The 20,266-nt window shown below is 45.3% G+C and overlaps 2 protein-coding genes across 5 annotated transcripts in view; one reads left to right on the top strand and one right to left on the bottom strand.

The window, feature by feature from the left end:
- Positions 1–11,228, bottom strand: part of NETO1 (neuropilin and tolloid like 1) — an 80,071-nt gene extending 68,843 nt beyond the window's left edge. For 3 of the 4 annotated variants that reach the window (XM_066247265.1, XM_066247266.1, XM_066247267.1), the window contains exons 1-4: positions 10,193–10,294; positions 8,106–8,159; positions 7,718–7,855; positions 1,719–1,967 (exon numbers count right to left, since the gene is read on the bottom strand). In XM_066247265.1, the coding sequence (XP_066103362.1) occupies positions 1,719–1,967; positions 7,718–7,855; positions 8,106–8,159; positions 10,193–10,220 (469 nt within the window). In that variant the 5' untranslated portion in view covers positions 10,221–10,294. Of the gene's footprint in view, positions 1–1,718; positions 1,968–7,717; positions 7,856–8,105; positions 8,160–10,192 lie in introns of all 4 variants that reach the window. The other variant, XM_066247268.1, reaches the window with a different exon arrangement.
- LOC136315566 (uncharacterized protein DKFZp434B061-like) lies at positions 10,321–19,816 on the top strand. The gene is made up of 3 exons (XM_066247269.1): positions 10,321–10,813; positions 13,124–13,161; positions 19,335–19,816. Exons 1-3 carry the CDS (start codon positions 10,321–10,323, stop codon positions 19,386–19,388), a joined length of 585 nt encoding a protein of 194 aa, XP_066103366.1. The 3' UTR covers positions 19,389–19,816.
- The last annotated feature ends 450 nt before the right edge of the window (positions 19,817–20,266 follow it).

Raw genomic sequence — 20,266 nt, 5'->3', positions numbered from 1 at the left:
ATGCTGAGCTCAGCACTTGGGGACCAACTTGACTGTTCCCAACCTCGGAGGCGGACTGACTGAGCTATACCCTCCTGTCAGCAGGCGAGGACAGAGGGTGGCTGCCTTGCTTGTGCTGATGAACGGTGTCAGCTGACCCTCCCCTCTTTAGAAAAGCAGGATTTTCAGCCCTAGACATTGTTCCCATGGTCACCAATTCCAGGATGAAAATACAACTTACAAAAGCCTGAAGCCTACCATGTGCCGCCACCTTTAGAACCTGGTTATTATGCTCGCAATTGTCAGTTTAGAAAAAGCATGCGTTTCTGTTTGTAACTCTAGCACTAGTCAAGTCATCTGTACTTTTGTGCCTTTTTGGATGGAATGCATTGGATGAGGTGGAGTGCCACGTGTAAAATGCCCATGGTTTCTGTAAACTATCCAATATTAGCAAAGCATAATTAAAGCACCATCTCCCCTTGTGATATGATGAAAATATCCCTAATTTTAAGGCTAATATACATGGTACAGTGAACATCTGACTTCTTTATCATAAAGCATACTATCATGGTGAAAGTCATCATTAATTTTATCCTACTTTTTATTTGTCTTAATTTCTCTTTGGATTTTAGAGTGACAGAAGGGAGAGAAAGAGAGAGACAGAAACATTGATCTGTTCCTGTCTGTGCCCTGACTGGGGATCCAGCCCGCAGCCTCTGCCTATCTGGACGACGCTCTGACCGACCTAGCTACCTGGCCAGGGCTTACTTTATAATTTTTTTGTGCTTGAGCTAAGCATCCTAGCCCTGCTCTGTTGTTACTTTTGTTACATAGAATAGACTATCCCACAAATTTTACATATACTCCAATGTCTTCCATTGCCTGTTCTAACCTAAGTAAAACAACATGTAGAAGCCGAAGAAAACATTATATATAAACAATGTGCTTTATGTAATTTTAGTTATTTTTCCATTAAAAAAATGACTTCTCTTCATCAAATCTCAAATGGCTTTAGCCTGGCATTCTTGCAGTTTAAAAAGGATGTGATAACCACCGTTTTTCTTGTATCAGACAATAACTCATCATAAAGCAAACCGGTCAACACCACAGACCCCTTCTAATGCGAGCAGGTTAAAAGGAGCAGCGGCACAGAAATGAGCAATTATATCATTACAGATAGTGATGGCCAGGCCTTGCAGATGAACACTTGGCTGCCACTGGTCTCCGCTCGCTTTTCATCCCAACACTTAGGGATTTGCACTTCTATAAAGAGATTAGACTGCTTTATACTAAGATCTACTTGCTTTAAAAAAATTTATAATTTTCAGAATGAATTTTTATTCAAATTTTCCAAACATTGTCTGGATGAACACATTCTACAATGCCACAATTGCCTTTTCATGTTTATTGGGTTTCAATGTATAATTAGTTTTCTGATGACAGATTGTCTCTGAAATCACACATTTCAGCAGAATGAAACTCCATTTAATTAGCTGAGTTGCTGAGGACCACCAGACCCCTGAGTCACTGCACTGTGTGTCCTGTGTAGGCTTAAGGAGAATTGTTCATTTCCCTTTCAGAATTTGTGAAATGAGAAGAAGGAGTGTTACAGATGTGATAAGGAATATACAGTAACTGGAAAATTCTTTGCAAAACTACAAAGTTGACCTTGTGGTAGGAAGGTATGGAACTAAGGAAGAAAAGATACAAGGAAAAAAAAAAAACAAGACCTTACTTACCGGGTGTGAAATTGTATCGAGCTGAAAATCCCATGGACTCCAGCTCTCCATCCGCAAAGAATTTAATCCACAGAAATCTCCCACTGGATTTTATTGTCGGTGGATTTTGTTGTCCACAGAAACGTCCAATTATTGGAGAAAATCCAAAAGGTCCGTCTCGAACTTCAATATGGTCAAACTTGCACTCCCAAGACGGCTCGATAGAGTACTTTTCATCAAAGTAAAGTTCAATGCACTGCCTTGGGGCCGCTGGGTAAAAAAACAAAAAACAAAAAAACAAACAGGAAAATTATGTCTAAAAGAAAAGCCCGTTGAAACCTGATCTTTCTGATTCTACTTCAGATTCTATCTGCATGTCTATCAAATGCTGAGCATGAGATGCCTGGAAACATGGATGAGGCATGCTAGACCTAATTTTGCAGGGATAATATTTCCATAAGGACGTCTTAGACACGGTAGAACATACTGTTCTGATCTAAATGACCACTTCATTGTCTAATATAGAACTAAAAAAAACCAAACAAACCGCATACTTTCGTGAAAGCTTGCTAACTCAGGTTTAGGAAGTAGAGAGGCTTCTTTCTGTCGTGTTTTCCATATTTTGCGGACTACACCAATTCAAGATCGGATACCACTGGAGATGGTGCGACACTGAGTGATACAACCATTCCAGCAGGCCCCCCATCAGATGGCCTGGAGGAGATCAAAGTGCAGGCACAAGGCAACTCAGCGTGCTTTTCCTCTGAGCACAGATCGCACCTTGCCTGTCCCAGGTTCGAAGGGACTCTGCCATCCTCCTAACAGCCCCGGGAAACTGATCAAAGCCCTTGACGCTCAGGATGCTTCAGGGTGCGCGACCGCCCACACTACCAGGGTCTCCTCCCTCGGTGTGCAGCCCGGGCTCAGGTCACATCAGACCTACCATCTTTTTCTGAGATAACACCCTCTTTTAGGCTTTCGTGTATTTTCCCATTTTTTTGAGTATCTAAATATATCCAGTTTGATAACTGGTGTTTTTATACAGGCCAGCCTTGCTGAAAAGAAACCTCTCTAAACCCACTCACTAAAGATGAAACTGTATCTATTCATCTTTACCCAGCACTCAGCACAGTCCTTGTCTATGAGGACTTCTCAAAAAAAAAATCTTTGCAGGGTGAGTTGCACGTGAGCGGGTCATCTTCATAAATGTGCGTACAGCTCTCCAAGGCACCACGAAGGAGCTTTTCAGGGCCTCTCCGGAAATCTCCACGCACATGGGCTTGCTAGTGCCCTCTGACTCTTCCCCTGTGACATCCACACAGCTCAAAACTAGAGCGGTCTGGGCTGACACGCAGCCGGGATACCCGGGAACAGGCAGGACAGGTTGAAATAGCCACACACATTTTTTTTCTTAGTTGGTAAACAGGTGTCGACATGAGTCCTCTAAGTGCGACTCTAAGGCCATGTGGCATGTTCAGGGACCAGTCCCCTCCAGGCACTGGAGAGCCAAGTCCTGACACAGCAGGGCCCGATCCTCCTATGGTCAGCAATCACTCTGAATGACTGCTGTTCACACCACACTGGCTCTTAAATACATATCACATATGACCCTCGGTGGCTTTAAAATGAAAGCATTGCATGCATGGATATCAGAAAACTTATGTAAAACTGAGACATGCAATCACTTGGAAATTAGACACTTATCAAATAAAAATGTAATTGCAATGCTTTCCAAAGATAAAATTGAAGCTCAACTGGTCAAAGGTCAATGTACATTAAAAGACAATTTTATGGGCAACTTTTCATCACTAAAAATGTTTCTGACTTGTTGGACACTGAGAGAGACATTTTTACCCTTACAAAGTAAGATCAGGAATAGTTCTATCTACCACTAATGTGCATCATGAAGGTCAACATATATAATATCTACCATAATGACAGATTTGAGGAAATACCAACTTTTTTTAAAATCTGCAAATTGGAAAATATCTTAAGAAATCACCTGGAAAACCATGTTTCCCCTCCCTAAAGTCTAATAACAAGAAAGGCAAATGCTTAAAAAATTTGACCTATTTATGTATTAGCATTGAAGTACCATTTGTATGTGTTATTATCCTATGTAATATGTCTTTTTGTTTATCTCTTCTTCAATAAGTTTTATGAGGGAACAAAATATAGAGTATTTCTTTTAGAAGTAAATAATGTATGTTTAGGGAAAGGTAAACCTAAGTTAGCTAAAACTCTATTAATCAACGTATATATCCATTTATTTCCCCCATTAGGAAATACATGGCCATCTAACATGAATTCATGTGTCGGTACCTTCATTTTCATTGTCGCTTAAGTTTTGTCCACCACGGATGAACCAACCTCTCAGCATCCTTCAGAAAAGGTGCTGTTATCACAATGGCCCTGGTGAACCACGTTATATGTGAACAATGCATTTTCCTTTGGTCCAGAATGTTGAAGTGTACTACACACACTCACATCTGAAATTCCACTAACTGAATTTTAGAAGATAGTAAAATAACTTTAAAAAAAGTATGTCATATTGTTTTTGTTGCAGGTTAAAAAATAATGAGGAATCATGGTGCAGGTTAACCGTGTGGGGTTCTCAGGAGCCAACTTCCTAAAGTTACATTTTCTTCCCTTTCATCTCTCCAGTCACAGCTGCCCATTACTGTCAGAGTTTCTCGAAGCCATCTTTGACCTGAAAAAGATGCCTTTTCCAAAGGTCTCCACCTCTTGGAGAACCTTTGGACATATAGAGAATTATGAGCAACTCTTACCTCAACATTGCACATCTATACGGACGATTGCCTCCTAGTTGAGGGAGTTTTAGGACATCCTGAAATCCATAAAAGGGACCCTCCCTTCCATGACTGAGACTCTACCCATAGGTACTGATCACAACTTATCTTTTTTACCTTAAGAAACTTGGCCAACTCTATAACCCTCTTTGTCTTGTATTTACCTCTTTCTGCAGAGCAGGTGACTCTTTGCAGAACTAAACACGACAAGTTGCCCCAATACAAGAAGACAAAGAGAAAAAGGAACTGCCTTTCCACGGGGTAGGGGTGGGGGGCCATCAATACCCCCGAGGGCTCTACCCATTGAGAGCTGCTGCCCGCCCTCCGCACTGGAGTATCAATGAGAGCACCCAATCCTCCTAATCCAAAGTGACTGACAGATGTGGCCTCACCCCACGCAGTGAATGCAGGCACTTTGCACTGATTGTTCTGTGAGGTAGCGACTGGGTCTTTGGCTATTCCCTGCTTCTGAAAACTTGGTGCACCTCGCTGCTGTGACCTTTTGCCTGGCCAGCCATCTGTCCAGCTTTTCCTTCTCTGTACCCTGCCCATCCTTTCCACATTGGTTTCCAGAAAGTCTACGTCTTCCATCTGCTTACTCCGGACCAGTGCTCCGGAACCACTGCCGTTCCACGGGAGAGCTATGGTGATATCATGATGCCTTCAGCTCTGGGTCCAATTAAATCAAGATCTTGGGGACAAACTGAGGCATCTCTATTTTTTTTTGCAAGAGTTTAAAACCCATGCTCTAAATGCTCTGTCTGAATACTTCATTCATACTTGTACCCTCAACAACAATCTCTACATTGAAAACCCATAAATACATCTTTTCAGTCCAGAACCCTCCACTGAGTTGAAGACCCACATATCCAATCTCTTTACAAGACAGCTCCATAAACACCAACATGGAACACAGTGTTTAGTTTTTAAACTCTCTTTCTCTTCCTATATTCCTTATTGGGCACAAGTCCATCAATCAAGTCACCGAGCCAACAACCCTGAGAACAGTCCCGGGCTCCCTGAGTCTCTCATCCCCACATCCTGTCCCTCGCGGATCTGCTTCCTAAACACTGCTCCCCTCTGCCTTTGCTCCAGCACCCGTGTCACTGCCGTAGCTCGGGCTTTTACTGTGGTTCACACTCACTTGGCCTTTCACAATCATTTTCAACCTGCGTTCTTTTCCTCCAGTCACTTCATCAAAATCTCGTCTTTTTTTTTATTTCTCTAAATGATGTCAGCGGCACCTCGTTGTCTATGTTTTGATCTTTCTTAAGGGAACAGAGGGAACTCTCCTGTATCTGCAACAGCCCACCTGGTCAGTGTCCTCACCGGTTCCTGTCCTTCACCCTCTGCAGAAACACAATGACCCTACGGGTGGCTCCTAAGCATGTCTTACCTCTGGAATTCTGCCCATGATGCTCTGTAGGGAGATGGTCATCACCTTCATACTATTCAGAAATGAGCGTGAGCATCTTCTCTGGGCAGCCCTCCCTTCCATCCCCCTGTGCCTCACACTGTGCTGCCCTGGAGACTGGGGGGCGCCTTCCTGAAAAGGGCATCATCCCCAGACCCCAGGGTGAGTTCCACACAGCAGGCGTCGTGTCTGTTTTGCTCAGTACTCGCTACACTGTACCTAGAGGAGCAGTTGTTTCTTAGTAGTTGTTTCAATACATATTTGCTAAATAAACATATAAATCTTTAAGAAATGACTAGTATGAAGAATTTCAAAAAGGCTACAGAAGTATGATTAACAGTACCGGGGGGTTCCAGCACCCAACTTTCGGGTCTGCCCTTCCTGCCACTAGGAAGGAATGCCAACACAGGATGATATGGAAATCAAAGGTTAGCAACGCTTTTGAACTCTAAATAATAATAAACACAAAAGCACAGGAATTGAAGGGCTTTGCTTCTGAGTTAACTCTTTAAAAGCAAGAACTAGTTAATTTTATTCTTTTCAATAATTCAACATGTAAAATACTGTTGCTTCAAAACACAGATTAATGTGAATTTAAACCTCTGTTTCCTTATCTGTAAAAGGGGCCAAACAAACATACCTATTTCCTATGACTGAATGTTTCAATTTCTGTTAAGTTATTTTCAAGTTCCTAACATAGAGCTGTATAATAGATATGTAATGTTAACTTAATACAGAAAGGCCTACTACTCATTTCAACCCAGAATTTTCTCTTTTCAACCTCTTTTTTCAATGAATTATAAGAGGAAGAGATGGTACCAGAACTCAGCTTTCTCAGCCTCCTCTTTCTCCTCCTTTTTATTGAGAGGTTCAGCTTTGCTACAAGTTCAGCCTCAAGCACAAGGAGAAAAGAATTCTTGAAATCAGTTAAAAATACAGACTTTTTTCTTTACCAGATCAATCAGATAAACGTGCCTCATATTTGTAAGTAAACACTGAACACACACACATCTTTTCCTGAAGGTAGGCCTGTCCCCGTCCGTCTGTCTATCTGTGTCACATTGCAAATTCTAGGTTATTAGTAACTAGCACTTCTATTTAAACCTATCACTGGATAAAATGTTTGCCTACATTTTTAAAAACCTGTACTTAATGAGGAGGTATCTACAAGAGTCATGGCAATAAAGTATTCAACGAGAAGTGAGGCTCTTTGTCAGCACTATTTTTCCAGGTGGAAAAAAAATTGATGAGAAGAGGCACCATATTCTGGAATCCTGATTTCAGTGATAAAGTGTGATCATGTCACCTGTTAGCACAACCTGAGGGACCTGCCACTCAGACTGATGTTTGGAAAATGTGATTTGAGATGTAATTCTGACATTTATATGTTTTTTGTGTGTGTGCATTTGTGCTTCATATTAGCAAAGAGAAAAATAACAAATGGACAGATTATTCTCATAATTGTCAAACCAGTAAAATACTAGTTTCCAAGACCGTCACACATTAGGTAATATTGGGCCAACTATGTGTCCATTCTACTAATTTAGAACTCCAAATCAATTGAGTCAGCCGCCAAATAAACTAAATTGTTGATGTATTTTTAAGTCCTAGAATTTACTTGTTGTGAACTCATTAACTAGTAAATTCAATAATCAGCTTAATCCCAGATTTTACAGTTATTTTGATTTACTGAGCGATATGTACAGGCAGAGTCTCCGAAACCAGTTTCCATACTGTCTGTAGGCACACCGTCCGTGCCCAGCCCACAGGGGCCACGTGTGGCCTCTGTTCCTCACCTTCTATGATGTAGATGCACTCTCGGTCAGGGGGGTACTTGCTGGGGTAATTGGGAGAGGTAAAGACACCTCCCTCGGCATGTTTCGTCCAAGTTCCACACTGCACCGACTTCTGAGTTTCTGAGGTGGTTTGCTTTTCTGTTAAAAAAAATATGTATATATATATATTTTTTTTAAGAGCCATCATCCAATTTTCTATAGAACTAAAAATAGAGAGGACATTCTTATAATATCCATTAGTAAATTAATTTCTAAACGTCTTAGTCAAAACCAGTGAAGCATACGCAGGATAAATGTGGAGATGCTCTGGGAAGTCGGGAATCTGGGGGCAATGGGGAAATGTAAGAAAGTGAAGGTCTCCCACCCACAGTTTCCCAAAGAAACCCACCTGTTCCTTTCTTGGCTGCCGCAGACAAATGGAGGATCATTAAACTTGCTACAACTGAAACAGAAAAGAAGAATTAGAAAGAGAGAAGATCAATATGTCCCAACATGATCAAGGTCAGTAACAATGTATCATAATGTAATGATACAGTATCAAGGCAGATCCATGTTATTTTTGCCAACTGTTCCAAGTAGACTCAGCTTGCACACACTGACTCAAAATGCACAAGTCAGGGAAACTCAGGTCACCCCTTCAGGAATGTCAGGTAAGAACAGATGAGACCAGAACTCCTCAGGCCAATAAATGCCTGCCTCAACACCAAGGAGAGGCAGTAAGATGAATCATCTCCTCCTGTCACCTTCCAGCAGGGTCCCAGGCCCCGCACAGTGTCTTAGTGGCCCTGTGGGTGAGTGACTTTGCCAGCATCTCTACAGAAGAGAGCTTGGCCGCAGGTAAGAGGGGAAAGAGGAGAAGCAAACAATGCAAAACAGACGCCAGGACTGATCTCAACACACTGCCAAAGCTGTTGTACATGAGAAAATAAACACTCGGGCAAATCCTGTGTGTGTGTGTGTGTGGGGGGGGGGGACAGGGAAAAAACAAATGACTGGATTGGAGGCACTAAGCAGGATTAGAAAAACATTCCTTCTAAAATTACATCGTCCTACCAAGTAAACCTATCCTCAGCATTTTCTAAGCAGAATAACTCATCTCCTCTAAACTTAACTGTGATTTAACATTGAGTATTTTCCAGAAACAGATAATTAATTTGACTAAGATAATTGCTACCAGCATCGTATGGAGTTAGTTTTTTAGTCTCAAAGAGACTTGGGTCTGTCACTTAACAAAGAGCATGGTCACCTGAAGTTCGGTTTCACGTCTGACATTCTGGATTCACTGAACATTTTCACACAACCGAAAACTAGAAGTGAGTTAAAATCATCCGGTCTTCATAAGGTCTGATTTTTCGTCTTCTATTTTATTTTTATTTTTTGCCTAGTGATCTAAAAGCTCTAAGTTCCAGCAGGCGTATACTCTTGTGTCCACTTAAAATTAATTTAGGAAAGGGTGGTTTATAATTCACAATGACTTCCTAAGCAGAGCTCGCTGCAGGAGCTGATGAATGTATGCTTAAAGATTATGCCAAGAGAAAGAGTACCGGGGCTTCAATTTTAGGATCTTAGAATTGCACCAGTTCTATGACTTGCTACTGTAGCCTGCTCGTCTGCTTTACAAATAAAGCATTAGTTAGTTGTTCCTGTATGTGTTTCAATAGAACAAAACCTTACTTTAACTTGCCATGATTCTGCTACACACACACACACACACACACACACACACAGCCGTGGATATCAGGACATGTGTCTGGTGTTTTGTTTATTCAGCTTCTCCTGACTTGATGGAATGAATCACGCTGTGGAACTCGGACTATGGTTAATGTAGAAAAACCGGTCTTTCAACTGCGTGGCACCAGGAGTTACTCTCTAAATCTTGCTTTACGTTGTGAAATTTCCACCACACATGCTTTACATTGCTTTTTTACTTTATGACTTTTGATGCTATTTTCCTCCGATTCCGCCGCCATCCCTGCGCGCATACCAGCGCATACCACACACTCCTAAAGCCACAGGAGTGGTCCACCTGCCCGAGAGTTGAGCGCCCGCAGCGCCCGCAGCCCCCGCCCTCCGATCCAGCGCTGCGTTCACGACCTACTGGGGGAATGTGGGCCTGCTCGGCTCCGGAAGCCCCCGAAAGGGAAATATTTCCTACCATCCCTCGAACGGTGGGCTCTGTGGTCCGCCCCCGTCCACCTGCGTCCTCGCTGGGGCCCAATCCCCAGCGGCCGCCGCACGTGCGCGTCCCTGAACTCCTCGCTATCCGGGGCCCCGGGGAGGTTCCTGCGCACGGGAAGGCGGCTTCCACGGGCGGATTCTGGGACCCAGGGACGACGGGCTGCGCCGCCCCCACGCCCCGCGCTATTCTGCGGCAATACAGAAAGTTTACACCTGCCCCAGACCCGCGGGGACTGCGGGGTCAGCAAGAGCAGCGGCCGCCAGGGAGGGGACGGGCGCAGCGAGAGCGGTACTCACTGTGGAACACGCTGCGTCCATAGATCATGTCTGTGCGTTACACCAGAGGCTCCGCGCTCCACTAATTCCATTTAGAGACGGGAAGACGTCCAGTGGCGGGGAGAGGACGGAGTCGAGAGACGGGAAATATGCCAACCCAGAACAAGACGAAGGGGGAGCGAGAGAGGGGCAGGGCGAGATCCGAGCCCACACAGGGGAAGATCCGAGTCCGCGCGTCCCCCGCCCCAGCTCGCTCTCGCTGTCACCGCGGCGAAGCCAGCATCCCCACCATGACGCTCGCATCACACCCGGGCGCCACTCGCCAACATCCGCGCAGCCGGCGGCAGCGCCCTCCTCCTCTGCATCATCGCTGCCGCCGCAGCTGTCAGGAGGGCGCGGGCAGTGGGCGCGGGCGGAGAGCCCCGGGGCGTCCAGAGCCGGGGACCGGGGACCGGGGACCGGGACCGACGGCGGGGACGGCGATGGCGGCGGCGGCGGCGGCGGCGGGGGCGCTCAGTCCCCGGTCTCATCCACCAAGAGCAGCAGCAGGTCGGGGCAGGCTCTCCGGGAGGATGTCCAGCAGCCCTCCTCGGTCCAGCCCTTGGGGATCTTCCTCTGAGGCATCGGAGACAGGAGGAAAGGGTCTGTCATCGGCTCACCGGGCTCCGCGCCACCTCTGCGATCTTGCGGGAAGAGGAGAGGGTAGTGGGCGTCTCTCGGAGGCGGGCTTGGAGGGTGGCGGAGGGGCGCGGGGGTGGCGGAGGGAGGCGGGGAGGAGAGGACGGGGAAGGAGCAGGAAGATGGCAGAGTTACCAAGTGGGCCCCTGAGTCATAGCCGTGGGCTTCGCGACCCTTCAGAAAGCTTGCGGGCCGGGGCGCAATGGAGCAGCTCTGCGCGGCCGGCGCCCCCGGGGCTGGTGCCTGGCGGAATGGGGCGGCGGCGGCAAGGACAGCACACCCGCTCGGGCCCTAGGGGAGGGACGGAGGAGGGAGTGAGGACCAGGCTGGGATCCGTCACTCGGCCACCCGGGCCGAGGGGGCCAGAAAGGAGCGAGCAAATCCGAGCCGGATCCTCGCTCCCGATAAAAAGCGTGCGAGGGGGAGGAGCCGTATGTGAAGACACCCACTAGGGGTTAATGTTTCACTTTTTAAGGGTTGGAAGTCGCAGCCGATCTCTCACTCCTCACAGGCCATCTGTCTAGAGAGAGCTGGGACTCTGTCTCCTTGGGGGTGGAGGCTTGGCCGTGGACTCGGGTCTGAGGCCGCGCAACAAGGAGCGCGCGGAGGCCAGGCGGCAGGGAAAGTTTCGTGGTTTATCTCATCTCCCGGCCTGCTGCGGAGGTCGCCTCCACCCAACGGCTGCCGCACAGCCAGGGGCTTCTCGCAACTCACCTTCACCCTCCCCAAGAATGTAACACTCTTCAGGCGCGCGCCCGCGCGCGCGCGCGTACACACTCACGCATACACACACCACCTCTACCCACCCCAGCAGGGGCAGGCTCGCGCGCAGCGAGTCCAACTCCGAGGCAAAAAGAAGAGTTGCCTGGGAAACAGCCCTGGAAAAGCCCTGGCTCGTAAAATGCGAATAAGTAGAAGGGAAACCACAGGAACAGGGCAGCCACAAAGGGCCGGAGAGCGTGCGCGAGCGGTGGGGTTCCTTCCCGCCCGGCGCCCCGCTTCCCAGGCAGCTGCGGACTCGGCCAGACAGAGCAGGGACCACATAGGCCGACGAACCCCGCACCCAGGGATGCTCAGTCGAAGACCTCGCGCCTCAGGCTCTGAAGCCCCGATCCCGGATGGGGACGGGGGCGGTGAGGGGGTGGGAGTAGGAGGAACTAAGGTGGGAAGCCGTAAGACGCTGTGCTGCTAAGAGCAGGGTTACCGCAAAAGCCACAGCAGAGAGAAAAGGGCCGCAGGAGTGGAGGCCCGCACCTCCCGCACCTGCTGCTGCGGGGTTGGACCGCCCACGTGGGCGCGCACCGCAGCAGCCCGGCCCTAATTTCCGCCAGCAACTCTGTTGGGAGAGCGTAGTGGTCTCCTGCCAATCAGTTGAGGTGGGGGAGAAGGAGGTGACCCTCAATTCGAAGGGGATCCACACACCACAGGCGCAATCTCCCCAGACTCCTACCAAGATTTCGTTTCCTTGATTCCAGGCGGCTGTAAAGTCACCAAGTGCAGAAAGAGAGAGAGAGAGAGAGAGAGAGAGAGAGTTTTCATCCTTTAATGAAAGGAGGGTAGGTGGAGATAGTAGGCAGGAGGGAAGGGAGGACTAGAGCGAGAGAAAGACGGAGGGACAGAGAGACCGCGCGCCCCCAGAGCCAACTCCATCAGAACCGGGCGCCTAGAGGAGCTACAAGCTCGAGAAAAGAGCAGGGGTGCCTGGAGGGTGTGAGAGCCGGGAGGAGCGTCTCAGACCCGCGTGTGTCTGCCCACGTACGCACCTGTAAGGGGAATCAGGGCAAATACGCAAAAGGTCCCGCGGAATCCTGTGACCCGTGTGCGATTCTCGTGCCAGCGCGGGAATTGGGGTGTTCGCGCGCGCGGGCAGGGGCGGGGGGGGGGGGTGAGGAAGAAATGCCCCAACTGCACGGAAGCAAAAGCCCCACGGAGCTGTGGGACTGCTGGGTAGCTGAGCGGATAGATGACAAAGGATGAGGGTCACCAACGGGGGAGGAGGGTCCTTGAAAAATGGCCAATGACCGCAAGATAATTGTGGAATGTTGAAGTTAGGATTGAATTTAAGATTGGTTGGTAATTATTTTTTACAGCCAGAAATACATCTTTACAAAAATGATATAAAATTCGATGAAATCGTGACGACGTTAAAAATGATCTTAAGGAACATCACTGCATTTCTTAAGAGAAGCTTAAAAGTATTGTAGGGTGGGAAATTGGTCTTTGCGAACTCCATCTGAGCAAGTATGTCTAATCTTTTCCCTCTTCTTTGCTCAGGTGGGCTTCCCAGGACACAGATTCTGTTACCTGGCCAGGTAAGTGGCAGGTCTGGGAAATTCTGCACCACAAGTGGTCCCTGAGTGGGAAGGGGGACCCAGGAAACGCAGGAAGGAAATTCCAGGGAAAAGAAAAAGTGGGATGAGGATCCACACCTTTTGTCCACGTCCGTTGCATGTTTGCTCGAAGCTGAGGGCTGAGGTTGTGAGTGTGCAATTGTGGGCCAGGTCTACCACAGAGGCACCCTCCAGTACTGTGTCTGCTGAAGCTTCTACACAGCTTCCCTAGCCCTCCACAGGATGGCCACAACATTTCCCCAGAAAATTCCATTTGTTTCCCTCCTGCTAGCTTGGCAAACTGCCTTCTTCGCCCTTTGGAGTTCCGAACCACTGCTTGCTGAGTAACACTTACCTTCCTAATGACCGGGGGGGGGGGGATTGGGGGGGAAGAGGGGATACATTTTTTTCCTTTCTGAGAAAAATCACCATAGGGGAAAAGTCCAGCTTCCCCAAGGGAAGGTACGACACTCACATGGTCAAATCTCAAGATGCGATTATTTTGAAAGGGAGAGCCCATTCACGCAGATAGCTTCAGTCGGCTCAATATACTGTCTGTCTCCAAGAAGAAGGTCCTTTGTAGCAGCTTCCCGAGGCTACCGCCGAAACAGAGGCTATGCTGCTCGGAGGACCAGGCAGAACAGACGCCTCCTGAACCCAGTTGAGGATAATTGGTTTCCTTTAAGCTTGCACCTCATACCAGTGAATGGTAAGGAGGATTTCCAAAACCTTAAAGAGCAGTAGTGCAGGAGACTGTGCTGATGCGAAATGGTATTTGTCTCCACACTTGTAGCTCCCTAAAAAACAGTAATAATAATATAGGGCTAGGTCCACTGAGGCTCCTTCGTTAGCTTGTCTGCAGTGCCGGCCCCTTCTTCAGGGTGGTTTTCCTGTGTCTGGAAGAGGTGATGTTACAAAAAAAACCAAAAACACAAACCACTAAAATAAAATAGTGCTTTTGACACATTCTATATTACAATAGTTTCTTGAAATTTTCTACATATGTTTAAATTTATCTACATTGTTGTGAGATGCAAAGTTCTGCTTTGTAGTTTATGAACTCAACAATATCCAAGTCATAGTACTAGTTTCCCACAAACGCCTGTGAGTGAACCATTTGCTGGCCCGTGTTGGAAGGGAGACGATTGGCGGTGCTGCAACGTGCCACGGGGGTTAAGCCACAGCCGTGCAGCCATTTCTGTCCCCTTCACGATCTGTACGCGTCCCAGGGCAGAGCAGGCAGTCTTGATAAAAGAGAGGGGTTAAAAATCTCTGAAACTTTACGTTTGAACCAGACAGGCTAGCTTATGAATATGACCAGAGAAATCAAACATGGTTTCCTGAGAAGCACGGATATTCTATTGTATTGTGAGATGTCACAAGAAGATCAGCCTCCTGTGGGCAAGAGCTACCCTACCACGCCTCTCTCAACCAGTGTCCACCGAGACTCACAGACCCGTACTCACTGTCTGTGCGGCTCTATATTAAATGGCATTGGTGCTCCAGGAGCCATGTATTCTCACCTCTGGAGAAAGGCAAAGGAAATAAAAATAATGCCATGATTCACCAATCTATGCTCACATTTCAGAAAGACTTTGTTTTTCTTCTGATTATAATTAAATGACAATGGCTCATAAAATAACATCAAGATTTTTTTTTAATAGCTAGTTCTCTGTAAGTCGGCCTAAAGGGATATTTATAAAGATACATCCTGAGACAGGAAAGATATTGCTCTGTGAAGGAGGGGCCCCCTTTGTACTGAGTACTAAGTATGATGTCACAACATCTGCTCACTGTTATTTTGAGGAGAAAACAAGTTTCCGTCCCTAGTTGGAAAATGGACTTAATCCTATTTGGAATAAGAATGAACCTAAATATTCTACTTAAAATGTACATTAATCAATACAAGCAAAACTTTACCTAAAATTGATAAATCAGATATGTGAATTTTACCCGTGGGTTATATTTAAATTTTTATCCTTAATTACATAAATTAACATTATTACCTAAATTTACTTGCTTTCTCTCTTTAAGGCATAGCAGAATATTATTATGACTTATTGGGTGTTGTGTGGATGATTTGGAAGATAATAAAAGCCAAAATTCACTAGTTTGAATAACCTTGAATGTTGAGGCAGGACAAGACTTCTATCTGACTTGTGAAATAGTTCTGCAAAGAGCAACACACTTAGGCTCATAAAAAAATTGTTGAATGAAAATACTATTCTTTTTAAAGAACAGCAGTCATTTATTGATTCTTCCTCCTTTGTTCATTCTTTCTTATATTCACCATCTATAAGGAAATGTCTCAAATGTTTTCATTTCCTTTTGCAAGACAAGAAGATAAATATGAAATGGCCATTTCCCCCAGTTTTAGGGCCGACCATGTTGCAGAGAGAAAGGAAGGAAGGAAGGAAGGAAGGGAGGGAGGGAGGAAGGAAGGAAGGAAGGAAGGAAGGAAGGGAGGGAGGAAATTACCGATTCAGAAAGGAGGAATACCGCAGCAGAATTTTTGCCAAGCAGTTATGGTTGTGATAACTTTTAAAAATTGAGGGAGAATGTCATCAATGCTTTTTAGTAAATGAATCATTTAAAATAACAGTCTTTAAAATAGTTTTCTAATTGGCATGCACAGTTAATTTTTTCAGTATATTTCTCTGGAAAATAAAAGGACTTATTATAGTTATTACTGGGGTATGTATAATGCATGATTTCTGTCACAATGGCATTCCCTCTAAATCAATGCTCTCTAGTGGAGTGAAAAGAAAGAAAAGGTTGTTGGAAATGTTTTAAAGCAATAACCATCCAAGAGCCGCTCCAGAAGGTGTCCTAACACCATCCTGTGAGCAGAGTGGGCCTTTGTCAAGTAAGGAGATAGGTAAGTAATGGGGAGGAAATGTTATATATGCATAGGCTAAAAATTGGAAGATTTTATTAAAAGGATGGGTTTTGTTTGTGTGTGTAGGCATGTGTGTGTGTGTGTTTTAGGTTCTGCTTGAGACTGCAGTAGGGAAGAGAATACAGAACAGGGTATTGCAAGAACTAGGCATTCTTACCATGTCAGGGTATGAGAACTGAGTAATATCTGAGTTAAAGTTGGAGAGAACAAGGTTAACATCATTTTAATTCGTAATTGAAAAAGCACAACAGAGTTCCTTTGGTCCAAAGCTTATATAAGCTGATGCTCTGTGGTAATGCACTATACAAAGTCCAATGCTGGATAATTCTTGATACACTTTAAAATCTTGATAGGACCACAGCACACCAACATTGCTAAATGTCAGCCAGCCTTTCCATCCCAATGAGCAATGGACAATTCACCCCCCTCAGCTACTCCCAGGCGCTGAATAGGACATGGCACCCATTTTCCACGAGAAGTTTCACACCTCACTCAACACTTGTACGACTCCAGCTTTGACAGTTTAGGGCATTATCAGGGCTTATTTGCCTTGCCTCTGTGCGCATTTGAGTGAGCTATCTTTGATAGGATCCCACCTTCTCAATTTTAAAAACAAATAAAATCAAAAGAATAAGATCAAAAGAAGCACAGTGGCTTCCACAACATTCCTTCCTTTGTAACAAAATAACTGATGGAGTCCCAGACCCTCTAAGGATATGAGAATCCATGTTTTATGCAAAATGTTTCAGAAAATTTTTTTAAAAAGAGGAAAAGCTATAAATCTCATGTCATGAAACTACTAGAAGTTTGGCATCAAAACAAGACACGCTGAACTGGGGCACTCGCTGTTGTCATAGCATTATCCTCCTGGGCCTATCGTGTCAGGGACCATGACCTTTTCTCCACAGCCAGCACCCACAAAGCTCTCCTTGGGGGCTTTCTCTGGCTGGGGGTGCAGCTCGGGGCAGGCTCACACCTCGAGCCACCTTCCAACAGTGACGCCTGGGAGTGGGTCCCTCACCACGCCCGCAGGGCAGTCCCAAAGCAGGTGCTTCCCTGGGCTCCCCGACTTCCTAGCATGGATAGCAGCTAGTGGCGGCTTGTTTGTACACACTTGCCCGGCTACCTTTCCTTCCTAGTCTCAGTTTTTAGTACCCTACCAGTATTTCCTGGAAAAGAAACTTATAAAATAACTACTTATATTCAGATTTTTACCTGACGGTTGTGTTGTTTTTTGTTTTTGTTTTCTTTGTTTTGTTATCTGAGAAAAAGCAAAGAAAACCATTGGATTGATCCCAAAGTGTTCCTGGAATGCAGATCCTTAGGATGACAGCGTTTTGGAATTACATCACTCACTAGCCCTGTGGTAACAAGTACTTAGTTGATGGGAAGAATGGGAATTATGGTGACCCAAAGTTGTATAAAATCCTAACTGCTAAGGCTTTTGCATATATATATATATATATATATATATATATATATATATATATATGATAGAAAATAGAGCAAGGTGCCTTGGAATATACCGTCTTCCTTCTGTCTCTCTGTGGAAGTCAGGCTGTGTAAGGAAGAAGTGGGACCCTGAGACCTAGGAGGGAGAGATGGGGTGCCTGCACTTGAGGACCTGAACCACTGAGCCAACCCTCATCCTTCTGGGCCAGCACAGAGCAACCTCCTACTCTCAACGCCGGAATTCCCGGCCCCGAGGCAAATGCCACATAGGAAGGCACTTGGTCTCTGGAAGCTGGCCTCCTCTTCCTTCACTGACTGGAGACCAGTGACCAGGTCCAAGTCTCCGTGTGCCTTCCTGGGGAGTCTGCTCTCTGTTCTGAAACACGAGAGGTTACCAGCAGAATCTGGGAATGGATTTGAGGCTGCCACTTGCCTTTCGTCACGGAATCCTCCCTCTGTGATTCACGGTAAGCCATCATTTTCTCAGGACTGGGAGGAGACATTCCAATAGTTTATTTTTAGTACTTGCTTCAAGTGTCCTTGTAGAATTATTAACTCTGGAGTCACAGGAAAGCCCCCCTGCCCATGTCAAAATCGTCTTCCTGACATTTATATTTTGTCCCCAGCCTGGGACCTGCTCACGAATTCCCAGGTCCTGCTGATAATTTTGCTCCTCTCCAATCAGCAGCCGGACCTCCCCATTGGGCCACGCTGATCTGTGAGCCTAGGCATTGGTCTAGAATCAATGAAGGAAGGTGGAGAACTGACTTCTGAGTCATAAGCAGTGATTTCATCCTCAGGTTAGAATATAATTGTTTTTCCTGTGTTTGAGCACATTTTAGAGCTTTAGGGTTAGATTGAGTCCCCACGTGGGAAAATGGAGCTAGCTCACCGTGTCTGCGTGCACCGAGGAGGGAGCCTACTAGATTTATACCCAGTTGGCTCCACTGGCTCCACAAATCTATTTCCAAATTTAAATGCGGCATTTCTCATGACATGCATACAGCTACTCTACAAATGAGAAAATATTAATTTGACTGTCCCCCAGACAATTCAGGGGGATAGTTAAATCAGTGCCAAATGTATTTTTTTTCCCAATTTTTGGGTCATGGCAATTGTCCTTGTGAGGAGAAGGAGACGTTTATCTTTTGTTTGTTTGTTTGTTTGCTTGCCTGTGTTTATAATTTCTCCCAAATTACTTTTTAAATGACAAAATCTTCCAGGGAAGAACAAAGTTCTTACACAAAACCTCTTCCCTTTGAGGTGTGTTTTTCCCCCAAGAAGATTCTGTATTGAATGAACAGAGAGTAGACTGGCAAGAGAGAGAGAAGAGAAGGTGAGATCCATTCATGAAGATCCCATGCGCTGACTAAAAAAATAACAACGCTTGTGTCTCATACACACAAGATATATTTTGCACAACCAAGGTCAACTTAACTAGGCAAAAACACTAGTAATATAGATTACTTTAAAAAGTAAAAGGAAAGAGTTAAATTTTGTTCCTCCAAAATAGGAAAAACACATTTATTAAATGAAAATAGATCTTATAGATAGACAATAGACACATAAGAAGGAAATAAATATTCCTCTGTTGGAATCCAATACCTTATTTTTTGTCTATCTAGAATTTACTTCCAAATACCATCCTTATCCATCTTTTCTGAAAGGAAGGATTTGCTTTTCCTTGGAAAAATCTATATATTACTCTAAAGATGGAACACATTATTCTTGTTGCCCTTAGCAATAAGATTTTTTTACAATTTATTCTTAGTATATACCTTTGACTCATATTCTTTTATTTTAGGTACAGAACCCAAGATTCATAAATGCATACATATGGATAGAGGTGCTCGAATAAAGAATCTACTTTTCTGGAATTCTGAATGGGAAATTAAAGTCCACCATTGCAAGCAGCATTTGGAGACAGGAAAATGAAAGACTGAACCCAGCTTTTAAAGAGATTATTAAAATCTAACAAGTCTGTACTTTGCTTAAAGAATATAAAACATAAAAATATATTTCTCCACTCCTGCCTCTAGGGTTAAGAGGGTGATTTAGGGTCAACCCAGGAACACATTAAATTCTGCAGCCCAAGTGACTGGTCAGGGATGACTAGGTGACCAAATCAAGGAACTGAAGTATAACAACACCGTTTCTGTCCAGTATTCAGAGAAAGCCCCTTGATCCAGGTGTCCGCGTAGGATAGGAGCCCAGTGAGTGTTTACTTTAGGGCTCTGTGAATGTGGTTAAATGGTCTCTGTTGAGTATTATCGAGCCCACTGGACCACTCAGCGATGACAATTTTATGCTAATCTACTATATCTCTATATTATAGATGACAGAGATGAGCTAGAAAAGAAGGATGCATGCTGGTGGGACAGGAGAGCTGCCAGAGAGAAGGGTGGGAGCCAGGAGGTGGCAAGGAGACTTAGACAAAAACAAAACAAACAAACAAACAAAAAACCCAAAGGAGAGAGAAGCAGAAGAAAAACGCATGACTTTGGATAAAACGGTGCCTAAGCGATGCCTCTTGGGTTTTTCCATTCATGAGTCAGTAGATCATTCTGCAAAAGTCAGTTTGCCTCTATTTGATGTCCATGGCACAGGAAAAAGAGCCCTAGTGGATCGAACACAATTTAAAGCCATTTTGTCTGAGGAGAGCTTGTTCCCTTCAGGTTGAAGAGCAAACTTCCCACTTTAGGATATGTCCCATTAGAAGAAGGTGAAAATGGAAAC

The sequence above is a fragment of the Saccopteryx bilineata genome, chromosome 11 (assembly GCF_036850765.1).
Source record: "Saccopteryx bilineata isolate mSacBil1 chromosome 11, mSacBil1_pri_phased_curated, whole genome shotgun sequence".
NCBI classification, from domain to species: domain Eukaryota; kingdom Metazoa; phylum Chordata; class Mammalia; order Chiroptera; family Emballonuridae; genus Saccopteryx; species Saccopteryx bilineata.
This window is presented reverse-complemented; position numbering and strand designations above follow the sequence as displayed.